This window comes from Physeter macrocephalus, chromosome 20 (genome assembly GCF_002837175.3).
Source record: "Physeter macrocephalus isolate SW-GA chromosome 20, ASM283717v5, whole genome shotgun sequence".
In the NCBI taxonomy this organism is placed as follows: domain Eukaryota; kingdom Metazoa; phylum Chordata; class Mammalia; order Artiodactyla; family Physeteridae; genus Physeter; species Physeter macrocephalus.
In genome coordinates, this window is record NC_041233.1 from 84,073,174 (window position 1) to 84,085,251 (window position 12,078).

The 12,078-nt window shown below is 61.8% G+C and overlaps 1 protein-coding gene across 5 annotated transcripts in view; it reads left to right on the forward strand.

The window, feature by feature from the left end:
- INPP5A (inositol polyphosphate-5-phosphatase A) overlaps positions 1-12,078 on the forward strand; it is a 179,839-nt gene that overhangs the window by 73,162 nt on the left and 94,599 nt on the right. For all 5 annotated transcript variants that reach the window (XR_008616268.1, XM_007101183.4, XM_028480950.2 and 2 more), the window contains exon 3: positions 10,943-11,043. Coding sequence is in view for 4 of the 5 variants with exons in the window: in XM_007101183.4 (XP_007101245.1) it covers positions 10,943-11,043 (101 nt within the window). In the remaining variant the exon portion in view is untranslated. The remainder of the gene's footprint in view (positions 1-10,942; positions 11,044-12,078) is intronic.

A 12,078-nucleotide genomic window follows, 5' to 3' on the forward strand; every position in this document is an offset into this window, starting at 1 on the left:
GGGCGGGGCCGGCCGGAGGGGCGGGGCCGGCCGGAGGGGCGGGGCCGGCCGGAGGGGCGGGGCCGGCCGGAGGGGCGGGGCCGGCCGGAGGGGCGGGGCCTGAGGACCTGCGGGGACTGGGCTCACTCGGGCACCCGGGACCCCAGCGCGGGGACCACGTGGCAGCTGGGAGAGGCTTGGGGCCCCGGCAGGGAGAGGAGATGGGTGCAGGGCAGGGGCCTGCAGGCCAGGACTCTGGAGGCTGCCTCCTTGGGGTCCAGGGTCCCTGTGGAATTGGGTCCCGGGGAAGAGAGAGTCTTTAGGGGGTGGCTGGGGGCTGGGGGGAAGCCACTGTGATTAAAGGCCGGGGCAGGGGTTGGGGCTTATCTGGACTCTTTTAGACGGTGATCACAGCCCCCTGTGTGCTGCAAATGGCCCCGAGGAACACGGGGCCGGCTTCAGGAAGGAGGGTTCCAGAAGGGATTCCAAGGCATCTTGTGCTCTGCCCAGGAGTCTGTGGCCACCAGCTGGCCCTACGGTCAATGTGGAAAGCTGGGTGGGCGTGTGCGGGGTGGGTGGTGGCCTCACGTGTCTGCCCAGGACCCGCTTTGATCCTGCTCCCCACCTTGGTTGGGGAAAAGTGCTTTTTGAATTAAAATCAATCCGTTCATATACAACTCTGATGTCCCAAAGCAACAGGTTTTGTTAAGAGTCAACCAAGCTCCATATTTCTGCCTCTTTAAAAGGAGCAGTCTTGTGTCCAGCTGTGTGGATCTGCTGTAAAGCAGTGGCTTGCCCTGCCTGCCAGACGCTGCTTCAACTTTGCATTCGGTGGTCCAGCATGCCTGTAGGTGCCACGGCCAGCGGCTGCACTAAGAAAACTCCAGCCCTGCACTTTGGGCTGGACGGCCAGGCCCGCACCCACCACAAGGGCGTGGAGCGGCCCTCCTGCCCCACACGGGGCCAGGGAGACAACCTCGCTGATCGGTCGGCCAGGCCCTCTGCCTGCTGGCGAGGTCACAGAAACTCGTGGTGTCCTGGGTGCTGGCTGGCGGCTGCTATGGGGCCTGGGCTCTGGGACGGCACCCCGTCAGGGCACCAGGAGCTGAGTCTGGACCTCCTGGGGGCAGGCACCCAGCCTCCACCCCCCAGTCCCAGCACAGCCCTGGGGCAGAGCGGGGGCAGTCTGGGTGTCCAGAGGACACCCCCGCCTGCCCAGGCCAAGGGTGGGCAGACGTTGTCTGCAGGGTGTTTTCAGGCGTAGTTGGTAAATAGCAGCCATCTTTCCTCTGGAGGAATTCTTTTGTCCCTTTTCGGCTCCTTATCTTGGCTCTCCCGGCTTCCACTGGGTTGTTTGTAGGATGTAATTCCTTTTTAGGTCACTCAGATACTTCTCTTTGGAGAAAGCCTAACCAGGCCTGGCTGTTTCTATTTTTAGTGGGGGGGAGGGGAATGGCAGGGCTGCTCGCCTGCGTTCTGGGAGCTGAGGGCCGCCTTCTCACTAGGCCACCTGCACAGCATCAGGAAGGGGCTGCTTTTTGGCCGCATGGTGTGTATTTTTTGTTTTTAATTCCCTAGGCTCTTCCTTGCCAAAATTTCTACTTCGCTCTTTTCCAAAATATTTTTCTTGAGCCTTCCTATGAACGAACCCACCTATTTTAATCAGTTGCCTACTTTTTCCCTAAAAAGTTCGCAGAAGCTCCTTTTTTGGTAAAGAATTTTGGCTGAGGACATGTGCAGTTTGGGCAGTGACCTTGTCCCAGGTGGGCAGGGTGGGAGCCAAGCTAGAGCCCAGGTGGGCGGAGGCGGCAGACACCAACCCTCCCAGGGGCCTGGAGCCCTCTGCCCCGTCCAGTTTCTGCTTTACTGAGTTCCTTCCAACCAGACGTGGCCCGAGCGTGCTGCCCACAGCTTGGAGGGACTTTCCTGTCCATCCTCAAGATGTCCATGCCGTCGGCCCCGAAGGGATCTCTGTCTGGGCTCATTCAGCTTCCAGAGCTCCTTCCCAGAGGCCGGGGAAGGCCAGCAGCTCCATCCTCAGCTGCCCAGAGAGCTCCGGGCCGGAACTGGCGCGTGTGGTCCTGGGGCGGGAATGACTGCGCGGCCCCGGGGCCTGGCGACATCCCCACAGCCGGTCCCAGCACCGCAGCATTTGTGGTGACGTCGAACTGACACGCCGTCTGGTGCCTGCTCTGGGTCTGGCCTGTGCACGGCGACTGTCCCAGGAAGGCGCGTGCGGACGTGGACGCTCAGAGAGCCCAGGGCAGCAGGCACGGGCCTAAAGGGTTCCCCTGCTTCTGGTTAACGTTGTGCTCCTTCACGTACGATGTATAAACGTTGGCATCGTATGGGTTTCTGCGTGGCGTGTGCTTTAGGTCCACACGCATGGAGGACTCCGGCAGGCGGTATTATCATTGCTGCCTTAAGTAGGAGACAGCACCACCTCCCCGCCCCCTGCCCCCCGCCCCCCAGCCCATCCCGCCTGCTGCCTGGTTTGGGATCAAGTTCCTGGGGGGCGGCCACGCCCACTCACACAGCATCTTGTCCACACCTGCCCAGTGGCGTTGCCGCGGAGACCGCTGGCCTGCAGAGCCTACCGTTTCATCGGGCTCTTGAGGTTAACGTTTGCCCAGCCCTGCTCTAGTAGATCCCGCACGAAGGGCTCACGGGCACAGAACTGACCAGATTTTGTCTGTGGAAAACTGTTTTTCTCTGGCTTTGATGTTTGAAGGGCAGTTGGCCGATATGTATGTAATCCTTGCCTTCCACTTTGTCTCACTGAGGTTTTCAGTAAAGGCTCTGCTGCTGCCTTGATTTGTACGTTGGTCCTGAAACCTTGGTGAGGGTCTCATTGATTTTGTTTCCTGGAGACCTGGAGGATGGCGCCTTTACCTTTGAAATCTAGTAGTTTCACTGGGGTATGTCCAGGAGTCAATTGTGCTGGGTTAATTTTCTCAGGTGCTCAGCAAGCCCTTCAGTGTGCGAGTTCAGGTCTTTCCCTATTTTTGGAAAGTTTTCTTGGGTTACGATTTTAAGTGTCAGTTCCGGTCCATGGCTTTGCCCTTCTTCTCTGGGGACCGTGCTGGCAGATGTCCTTTCACTGCCCGTCGGCCCCGCTCACTCCTTTCTCCCCTGCCCTCTCCATGATGCCGTTTTCACTTTCTTGCTGAATTTTCCTTGAAGCTGATTCTCCCTTGGGCACTTTGTCGTTTGCTCCTCTTCTCTGTGATGATTTTGTCTTTTTCTCCCATTTCTTTCCTGAGGTTAGTCAGTACTTTTCTTTCTCTCTTTTGGGTCCATTTCTATTTTAGTTTTGTGTTTCTAATTCCAAGTGTTTTTTCATCACCTCACTGCTTGTTTGAGAGTGTTTAACTCTGTTTGCAGTGTCGGCTTGGAATTCTGTGCTGCTTTGTGATTCTTTCTCAGGGGCGGAGGGCCTTTTCCTGGGGTGGGATGTGTACATTTTTGCTGACTTGTTCACAGCAGCTTTGCAGGGACTTGAACTTCCTCTGGCTTGTCCCCGTGGTGTCGGCAGCGGTAGGCTTCCTAGCTTCACAGCGCCCTCTTCTGTCCGCCCAGCGAAGTCCGGAGCGCCGGGGCCACCCTGCCTGGCGTCGGGCAGTGAAGGGGCAGCCTCTCCTCTGTCTCAGGGCTTCTGTCTCCCCCTTTCTCCTCTGCTCCTTTATCCCGTTGCCAAGGCCACCTGCCCTCTTGGCTGTCCCCTTTTCTCTCCAGAAGCAGAGTCTCACTAGCGCCCTGCAACCTGGTCCTGTGGGCCGGTGCTTCTGGGGATTTTCCCTCGAGGGTTTCTGGCCTCCAGCCCCTCCCCCAGCACCTCCCGCGCCCGCAGGGCCTGGGGCGTGCAACTGCGCCTTGTGCTCTGGTCACCAGGCAGTGCATTAGATCCAGAACTTGTTATCTTATCGCTTGAGGCTGTGCCCTTTGACCTACATCTCCCATCCCCTCCTCCCTCCCCAGCCCCAGAAACTGCCTTTCTATCCTCTGTTTCTGAGTTTGGCTTGTTTAGATTCTACGTGTGAGTGAGGTCATACAGGGGGTCTCTGTGACTCACTTCGCCTGGTGGGTTGCCCTCCAGGTTCTCCCTGTGGCCGCAGCTGGCTAGGTAGCTGGGATGCTTTCCTAAGGAGACGCTTGCCCTCCTTGATTTCCTTCCCCAGAGGCACAGATACAGAGCGAGGCAGGATAAATTCTTGCTTCTTTCTCTTTATCTACCAGTTTTCAGAAGAATGTCCTGACTCCAAGACGACTGATGTGTGGGGTGTTTAGTATCGCTGTGAACTCGTGGATACAAATATATTGGTGTGTGTGATTTTCAATCCAGTGTGCACCCTAGTGGCCCGTCCTGGATGGAGTTGGAGCGTTAGTCACTGCCCTTAGCGTGCAGGAAGGCATCCAGCCGTGCAGGTGACGCTGCCAGGCTCCTGCCCCTCCTGAAGCCCCGTGCTGCCCCGCTCGTGCTCTTGCTGCCAGAGGTGGCAGTGAGGCTCCTCGGAGCCTGCTCCTTCAGCAGGAGCTCCCCGGACTCGGCTGCAAGTCTGTCTCCGGCTGTTCAGGGAGAGCCTCGTGTGGATCTGTTCCGTCACCTTTGGTTGTAGATGAAACGTGCGACTTGTGGGCGTAGAGAAATGGCAGCAGCGCGTCCCTCGGTGTACGCTGTTCGTTTCCATGGTCATTGGTTACTTTTCTTCTGAAACGTTTCATGATAAGGATCTTGTCATTTTAATAGCTTCATTTTCAAATGAGACGTGACTTTGGCCTCTTTATGTTCCATTTCGGCATGATTTCATCTGAACACCTCCTTTTGACTTTTGAAACGTCCTCTCATGCCCGCTGTGGGTGGAGGGGGCACCTGAGGCCACGCCGGCTGGAACCTGCAACCAGGCAGGGATGGGCCTGGCGAGCGGCCCTCGAGGTCGCTGACGTGTGCGGGGTCCCGGTAGGTGGCGTGTGGGGCGATCTCTTAGCCGTCCTGAACTTGGGGCCTGTGTCCACACCACTTGAGGTCACTGTGGTTCGACAGGGCTGCACTGCTCCCTGGAGTTTGGTTTTCCAGGGCTGCCACTCTCTGCACCCCTTGGCCACCTGCTCTCGTGGGGGGGAGCGAGGGCCTCCCCTCCTCCACTGTGTCCCCGTCGGGTTCCCTGCACCTGCCGCCCAGGCTCCACTGGCAGGAGCTCTGCCAGGTGCGTCCATGTAATGCAGGTGGCTCAGGTTTAGGTGGATGGGACCTTTGTCAACAGCCGGGCGGAAGCACGTGCTGAGGCCTCCTGCACATGCTTCTCCGCGCAGAGCGGGGACCCAAGTAAGATACACACTCGCTGGGAAGTTCATAACCGTCGTGACGGTGACCGCCCATGGTCTGACTTTTCACACGTGTGCGCTCAGGGCAGGTGTGCTTGTTGTCACTAAAGGTGATCGTTCGTGCTCGGCCGTCGGGAAGTGTCGTTCAGGTCATTGTGTAGAAGACGCTGAGTTCCAAGAGTTAAAATGATATCCGTCGTTTTATTTGGCTCTTGATTTAAACTGATGATCAATTGAAATTCAGTTTCAGGTTAATTGGATTTCACTATAATTTAAATTTGGAATTAAATTTAGTTTAAGTTTAATTGTGTTTAAATTTAAATCTAATTGTGATTACCAATTACAATGTGTTGGTTAGAGGTCATCCTTCCCCAGAAAGTGGCTCTGTCGGGGACAGTGTTGTGGGCACACAGGGGCTTCACCTCTGCTGGGTGGGGCTCCCCAGCCTCTGTCCGGGCAGGGCTGCGGCGCAGGGAGTCCAGCCGGAAAGTCTTCCCCCCGCTGAGCTAGGACAGATGACTTGGTGTTTGGGTAAGACCGGAACGCAGTGGCGGGGACTGGAGGGCGAGGGGTGGAGGGGCGGGAGCTGCCCGCACGGCTCCAGGCCAAGGACACGTGGGGACATGTGGACACGCGGACACGCGGCCCTGGCTGTGTGCCGAGTCACAGGCGCCGGCGCCGGCGCCGGGCAGGCCAGAAGCACCTGCGTGTCTGTGGCGCGTTTGCACCCAGCACCTCGGCCGGGCTGGAGCGTGGCCTTCTGAAGAGGGGCTCAGGTCGGGGGTGTGTCAAGAGAAGAGGGACAGCAGGTTCCTTGGTCAGCAAGCCCTTTGTCTGTGCCCAGGGCTTTGCTAACCGGTGGTCTTCAGAGACCATGGCACCAAAGGGGGTCACAGACGTGGCCACCCTACGATCGTCCTTCAGCCTGGGACTCCGGAGACTGGAAGGTGGGTACGTGGTGTGGCAGGGGCTGCGGCAGAGGGGTAGATGGCACCCCCCCCCCGATGTGTGGTTGCACGTGACCCACGCCGGGCTCTGTTGCTTGCAGAGTGCCAGCCGGTGCCACCTGTGTGTGGCTTCTGGGGGCGTCCTGTGACACAGTGCGTAGGCAGAAGTCCCCGGCGAGAGCTTTCTTGTCTAAATAAAGTAGGCAAAGCACTAGAAAAGAAGCCCTTTCCCCTTTTCCTTTAACCTTATGCCCTTTCCACTTCTTTCTGCCTGGAAGGTGGGCACGAGGCCTGGGGGCTTTGCAGCCATGTTGCAGTCACGAGGATGACAGCCAGTGCTCGCAGTGGCAGAGCAGACATGGTGGAAGCAGCTGGTTCCTGGATGCCGTCTGCGAGCAGGTGCACCATCTCTGCCTGCCAGGCCGGCCTCCTTATGCAAGTGGCTGGTTGTTGGTTTTCTGTCGTTGGCCAAGCACAATCCTAACGGAAACCTTGTAAGCCAGCTTTTCTGAGAATTGTGAATAAAACTCATTTACCTGATCAGTTTATTTGCTGATAAAGCTCAACTCTTCATTTTGTCACTTTCCTTTGTGAGTTTATAGCATGAAGAAGTGCTCCTGGAGGGCTTTTCAGCACCACATCTTTTCTTGGAGGTGGAGATGCAAGAGGCCCTGGAAGGAGCACGGTGGGGCAGGGGAGACACACGTGGAGATGAGCCTGGGGTCGGACGGACTTGGTGCGCAGAAGTGCGGGCCGGGAAGACGAGAGGCAAAGGAACCCCAGCTCCGCGCTTGCTTTGGGCGCGCTATCTCTCCCTCTCCCTCCACCTCCTTCCCTCTCCGCTCTGTGGTGCCCGCCGGACCGCAGCCTCGCATGCTAGGGCGAGGTGGAGCCGTGCGACCAGGAGCCGGCAGACCCGCCGGGTTGGTGCTGAGTGTCGCCCCTTCCCAGTTGTTTAAGGCAAAGCCCGAGTGGACGGGCTGGGCCTTCGGGAAGAACGTTGGCAGTGCTGCAGGGAGACGCGCTCTGCGCAGGGTGACCTCGGACTGAGAGCAGTGGGCTGTCCGGCCCCGTGAGTGCCCGGGAAGCCCACAGCGTGCCCACCGGGCTGGTGCCCGCCCCGTGCGTCCCCGGTGCCCCTGTGAGCTCAGGCGCGGCCCCCCACGGGCACGAGGTCCCAGCCCGCCCACCCCCGGGCCGGCGTTTGCTTCCTCAGCTGTGGCTGTGAAGAGGCTTCCCTGGCCCACAGCAGGGCTGGAGCCCCGGCAGCTCCTGGAGTGCCCACCTTGGTGGTACCGCCAGGCCCCTTCTCTCGCCGGTGCCCGGTCCCCCCGCCGTCCGTGTGCAGGCCTCGTCTCTCCTTTGCAGCTGAGGCTCGGGCGGGCAGGCGGGGGCTGCCCTGGGCCCCTGCTCCTCCAGGCCCTGTAGCTCAGGCAAGACGGCCACGGGTTTCAGAGACAAACCACCGCGGAGACGGCTCCACGTCCCAGGAAGGGGCCCCTCTGCTGGGCGCTGCCCGGATGCTCTGGAGTCCGCACGAGGGGCGTCCGCCCACTCCCAAGGAGCTGCTATTTTTGGATTTCTCCATTTTCTGAGATTTGTGGGATCAGAGTCAGATGTCTGAGGAGTTTCATGTGATTTAAAGAGTGAATTCTGTGCCATAAACGGCTATTTCAGTTTAAACCACAGCAGAGAGTCGTCTTACGAGGGCGACGTGTATGCGATTCGGGTGAAGGCAGACAGGTGGGCAGGCCTGCGCAGAGAGACCCCCGTGTGTCTGTGACTTAACGCGGCCGCAAGTGGGCCCCTCGTCCTCGCTGCCCTAATTCATAATGGAAAGTCCTCGGAAAGCGGCTCCGCTTGGCTTTTCCTGGGGACTTGGGTCGTGGTCCCAGCCACCACCTGGGGACCCGCAGCCTCGGTTACAAGAGGTGACAGTGTGAGCCGCAGGGACCTGTCGCTGACTCGGGGCCCCTCTGCGCCCACAACACCCAAGCGTCTCTGGGGCTTCCTTCTCCTTTTCCCGCCCCTGTTGTCGAGCCGGGCAAAGAACACGCTGCAGAATTACAGGAACTGGTGTCACGAACCTTACGGTCACGCTCGTGACGATCTGCCTGTGTCAGAGCCTCGCGTTCACTTTGTGTGAAGTCACCGGCTTCCCAGGGAGGAGCTGCTCCTGGGGGAATTCTGTGCCCCCGTTGTGAAGGTCTGGTTTTATATGTTGTTCCAGGTGCTGCAGAGGGTGGGTGACAGAGCTGCGCACATCACGGAGCCTTTGGTGGCTTCCGCGTGACCAGGCTGCTGTGTGCACCTGTGGGCGTGGCTGGCATTGTGCACGCTCGACCTTGGGCCTGAGGGCAGATTGGTCTGGTGATCTGACCGAGGCTGGCCCGGAGCCTCTCCTGACTGGGGTCCCTTGTGCCCTTTGCATCCAGGCTTCAGGCGCGGAGACCATTCTGCAGTCTTCTCTGGTTGGTGAATGTGATTTGCTGCATGGACACCCCTGGGATTCCTGAACTTTGTCTTGTGATCGTTCCATGCCGGCAAGGGCCGCACGGGGAGCATCGCGTGTGAGGGCGCCTGCCAGGGGCCCGCCGGCGGGTGGCCTCCAGCTTGCCTCGGAGTCTGTGTTTTAGCGCCTGCGCGGAGCAGGACTGAGCTCGCGTGAGGCGAGCCGCCTGTTCCCCGCTCCCCTTGGGCAGGGCTGTGGCGCCGCCAGCTGGGGAAACGTCTGGGCCTGTTCTGGTCCCCGTCCCCGAGAGCCTGAGTCCTGAGGCTGGTGACCAGGGACAGAGAGAGTCCACGCCTGTGTTCAGTAGGAAGCGGAAGCACCCCAGTGGGCGTCCCGTAAACCCGCGTAAACGGAGCGTAGGGTGCGAGCCAGGGCAGGCCGCTCTACCCGCTGGTATCGCCTTTCCCACGCGGCTGAAATACACTTTCTGGTCTGAATTTTCCCCCTGTTTAAAGAACCTCCCCGTCTTGGGGACTGTGTTTTGATGTCACAGCTGGAGCAGGACCAGGTCCAGTCACTCTCCCCGAGGCTGGACGTGCTGCCTGCCGTCTGCGGGTCAGGGGCGGCTACTGCTGGGCAAGGCTTCCTTCTGAGACTCGCGGAAGCGTGGCACCCAGGGCCTGATGCCCTGTGTCCTCTGTCCCCGTGGCCGACTCTCCGTCGTGGCCTGGCTGAACCCTAGATGCAGCCACTTCCCATCAGGGACCACACAGCCGTTGTTCCCAGAGCACCCATCTCCGCAAGGCCCGTTGGATGCAGCCCTCACCTGTCCACGGTGCACTGACCTCCGGGCAGGACACGGTGGTGGCCGCGGTCGGGTTCAGGCGCTGGCACTGTGGCCTTCGGCGCGGATGGCCTTGTGTAGGGGGCCTGCCTCTGGGGTGGTGGGCTTGGGGGTGGGGGACAAGGCAGTTCTGTGGGTTTTGGTGAGGGCTTCAGAGCCGGCAGTGTTGCCGTGTCAGCAGGTGGCAGGGAGGGGGCGGAGGAGCGCAGAGCCGAGGAGGGGCAGAGGGGCGGGCGTGGGCGGGGACAGGCAGCCTCTCGGCCTCCAGGTGCCCCGCCGGGCCTCCTGGCACGCCTCCCTCGCCGCCCTTGGCCGTCGGGCCCCAGCGGCCCCTCCCCCCCCAGGAGCCCTCGCCGCCCCCCCCGGCCGTGCTGACGCCCCGGTGCGCGTCCCGGCACGGCTGCCTCGTCACCACACAGGGCGCCCCGTCGGTGACTCGCTCTCCCTGGCGCCCCGGAGGGCAGGGCCGTGGGTACCCGGCCCCCTCGCGAGCACGTGCGGGTCGACCCCTGCTCAGGTGACCTGCGGGTGGCCCCGAGACGCCCAACGTGGCTTACGGCCGGGGTGAGACGCAGGTCCGTGCCGCCGCCTGGGGGCGGCTGGGTCCGTGCTGGGTTGGGTGCGGGCAGCGGGGGCAGCTGGACGGCGCTCTCGGGACCACCCCTGTGAGCTTCCTGGAGGAGCCGCCGGGGGCTCAGTGGCCGCAGCTTCGAGGACGACTCCAGGTCGGGTGGCCGAAGTGTGGGCGGGTTGGGTGCTGCCTCGGGGCCAGTTTAGTCGGAGCCCGGCGGGCAGGGGACCCTGGCGACCAGGGAGACGCGGCGGGCCTGGCCCTGTGGGCTGCGGCGGGCGGGCGGCACTGAGAGGAGGTGGGCCAGGCTGGCCCAGGGGCCGCGTGGCTGGACCGGGTCCCGCTGGTGGCCGCAGCCGCGTCCCGTGCCCCGTGTCCGGCCTGCCCCGTGGGGCTGGGGAGGGGCTGTGCGCGTCAGGCGTGAGACGGCGCCAGCTCCTTGCGCGGCCAGCTTTGCTCCCTCCCGGACGGTGAGAGACGTGCGCACGCGCGCACGCACGGCGCTGACACACACACGACACGTGTGTGCTTGCACCCTCGCGGGGGCCGTAGCAGCATCGGCGATGGCCGCCCTTACGTGTGAGGTTAGGATGCGTGTTTGTTCCTCTGGGCCTTTGCAGGTGCCCTGCAGCTGACACGTGGGACTCTGTGGTTGGGAGGAAATGCCCAGATTGCTGAGGAAGGCTCTGCGGAGCTGTGAACCCTTTCTGAGGATTTGTAGTAACGGGGAGGGCACGGCCCTGGGGACCGTGATGCTCGGGATTTGTGGGGAAGCAGCGGGGCAGGAGCCCCGCGGGGCCCTGACGCTGCCGTGTGTTCCTCCCCAGGTCGTCCACGCGCACAGGCCGCACTTCCTGGCCCTGCACTGCCAGGAGTTCGGGGGAAAGAACTATGAAGCCTCCATGTCGCACGTGGACAAGTTTGTCAGGTACGCCCGGGCAGCCGCCGGTCCCCCGGCTTCCTCCTGGGGTGGGGGGCGTGCCCGTGGGAGCGCGAGGCCCGGGCTGAGGCCCTGTCTCCAAAGAGGAGGCGTGGCCGGGGCGGGGTGACAGCGCCCCCGGGTCCAGCGAGGTGCGGTCGCGTGGCCCGATGGCTGGGAGCCCGCCGTCTGCTGCTGCTGCGGCTCGGGGCAGACGGGGCCGGCGGCCACGCCGCAGCTCACGGCTTTTCCGTCACAGCGGGACGGGCACAGAGCGCCACCGTCGGTGTGGCCCTGGGGACGGCGGGCCTGCCCGGCGCCGCACGGGAAGCCTGGGCCCGGGCCTCGGGAGATGGACGCGGGGGCGGGGGCGGGACAGGTGGGACGGCGGGCCTGGGCCAAGAGGCTGCGTGCCGCACGGTGCTGGGTGTCGGCAGCCGCCGGAGCGTCCTTCCTGCCTCCGGCCCCGGTGCCTGGGGCACCCTCTCTGCACTGTGTCCCCTGCGATGTGGCCCAGTCCTCCCCGACCCCGGACCCCAGGCCCCGTGACTGCTCCCGTCGGCGGAGTGTGGGGAGGTGACACGTGTCACTCGTGAGGCCGGGCGTTGAAGGCGGCTGTGGGCGGGGTGGGCCGGGGCCACGTGTGGCGTGCAGGTCTGCGGGTGGGTGGCCTCTGTCGCTCTCAGCCTGGGGCCCCGCCCGAGGCTGAGTCCAGCTGCTGTGCCAGGCCTCGGCCCCTGTCACAGTCCCCAGCGGCGTGGAATGACACAGGCCATCCGTGTTTTCAGCCTGTCAGACTGTGGGGTCCTTTGTTAAAAGGCAAATTTTTAGAAGTTACCAGACCGTCCCCAAATAATCTATAATGTAAGGCAATTTCAATCCGAATGTTGTCTTAACACTTAAGCTGACACTGGAGTTAATATGGAAGCACAGAGAGGCAGGACTCACTGCGGTACTTCTGAAGCACAGCAAGGGGGGTGTCCTCAACTCCCCCGGCCCGAGGGCCTCCTGTGTGTGTGTGTGTGTGTGTGTGTGCGCGCGCGT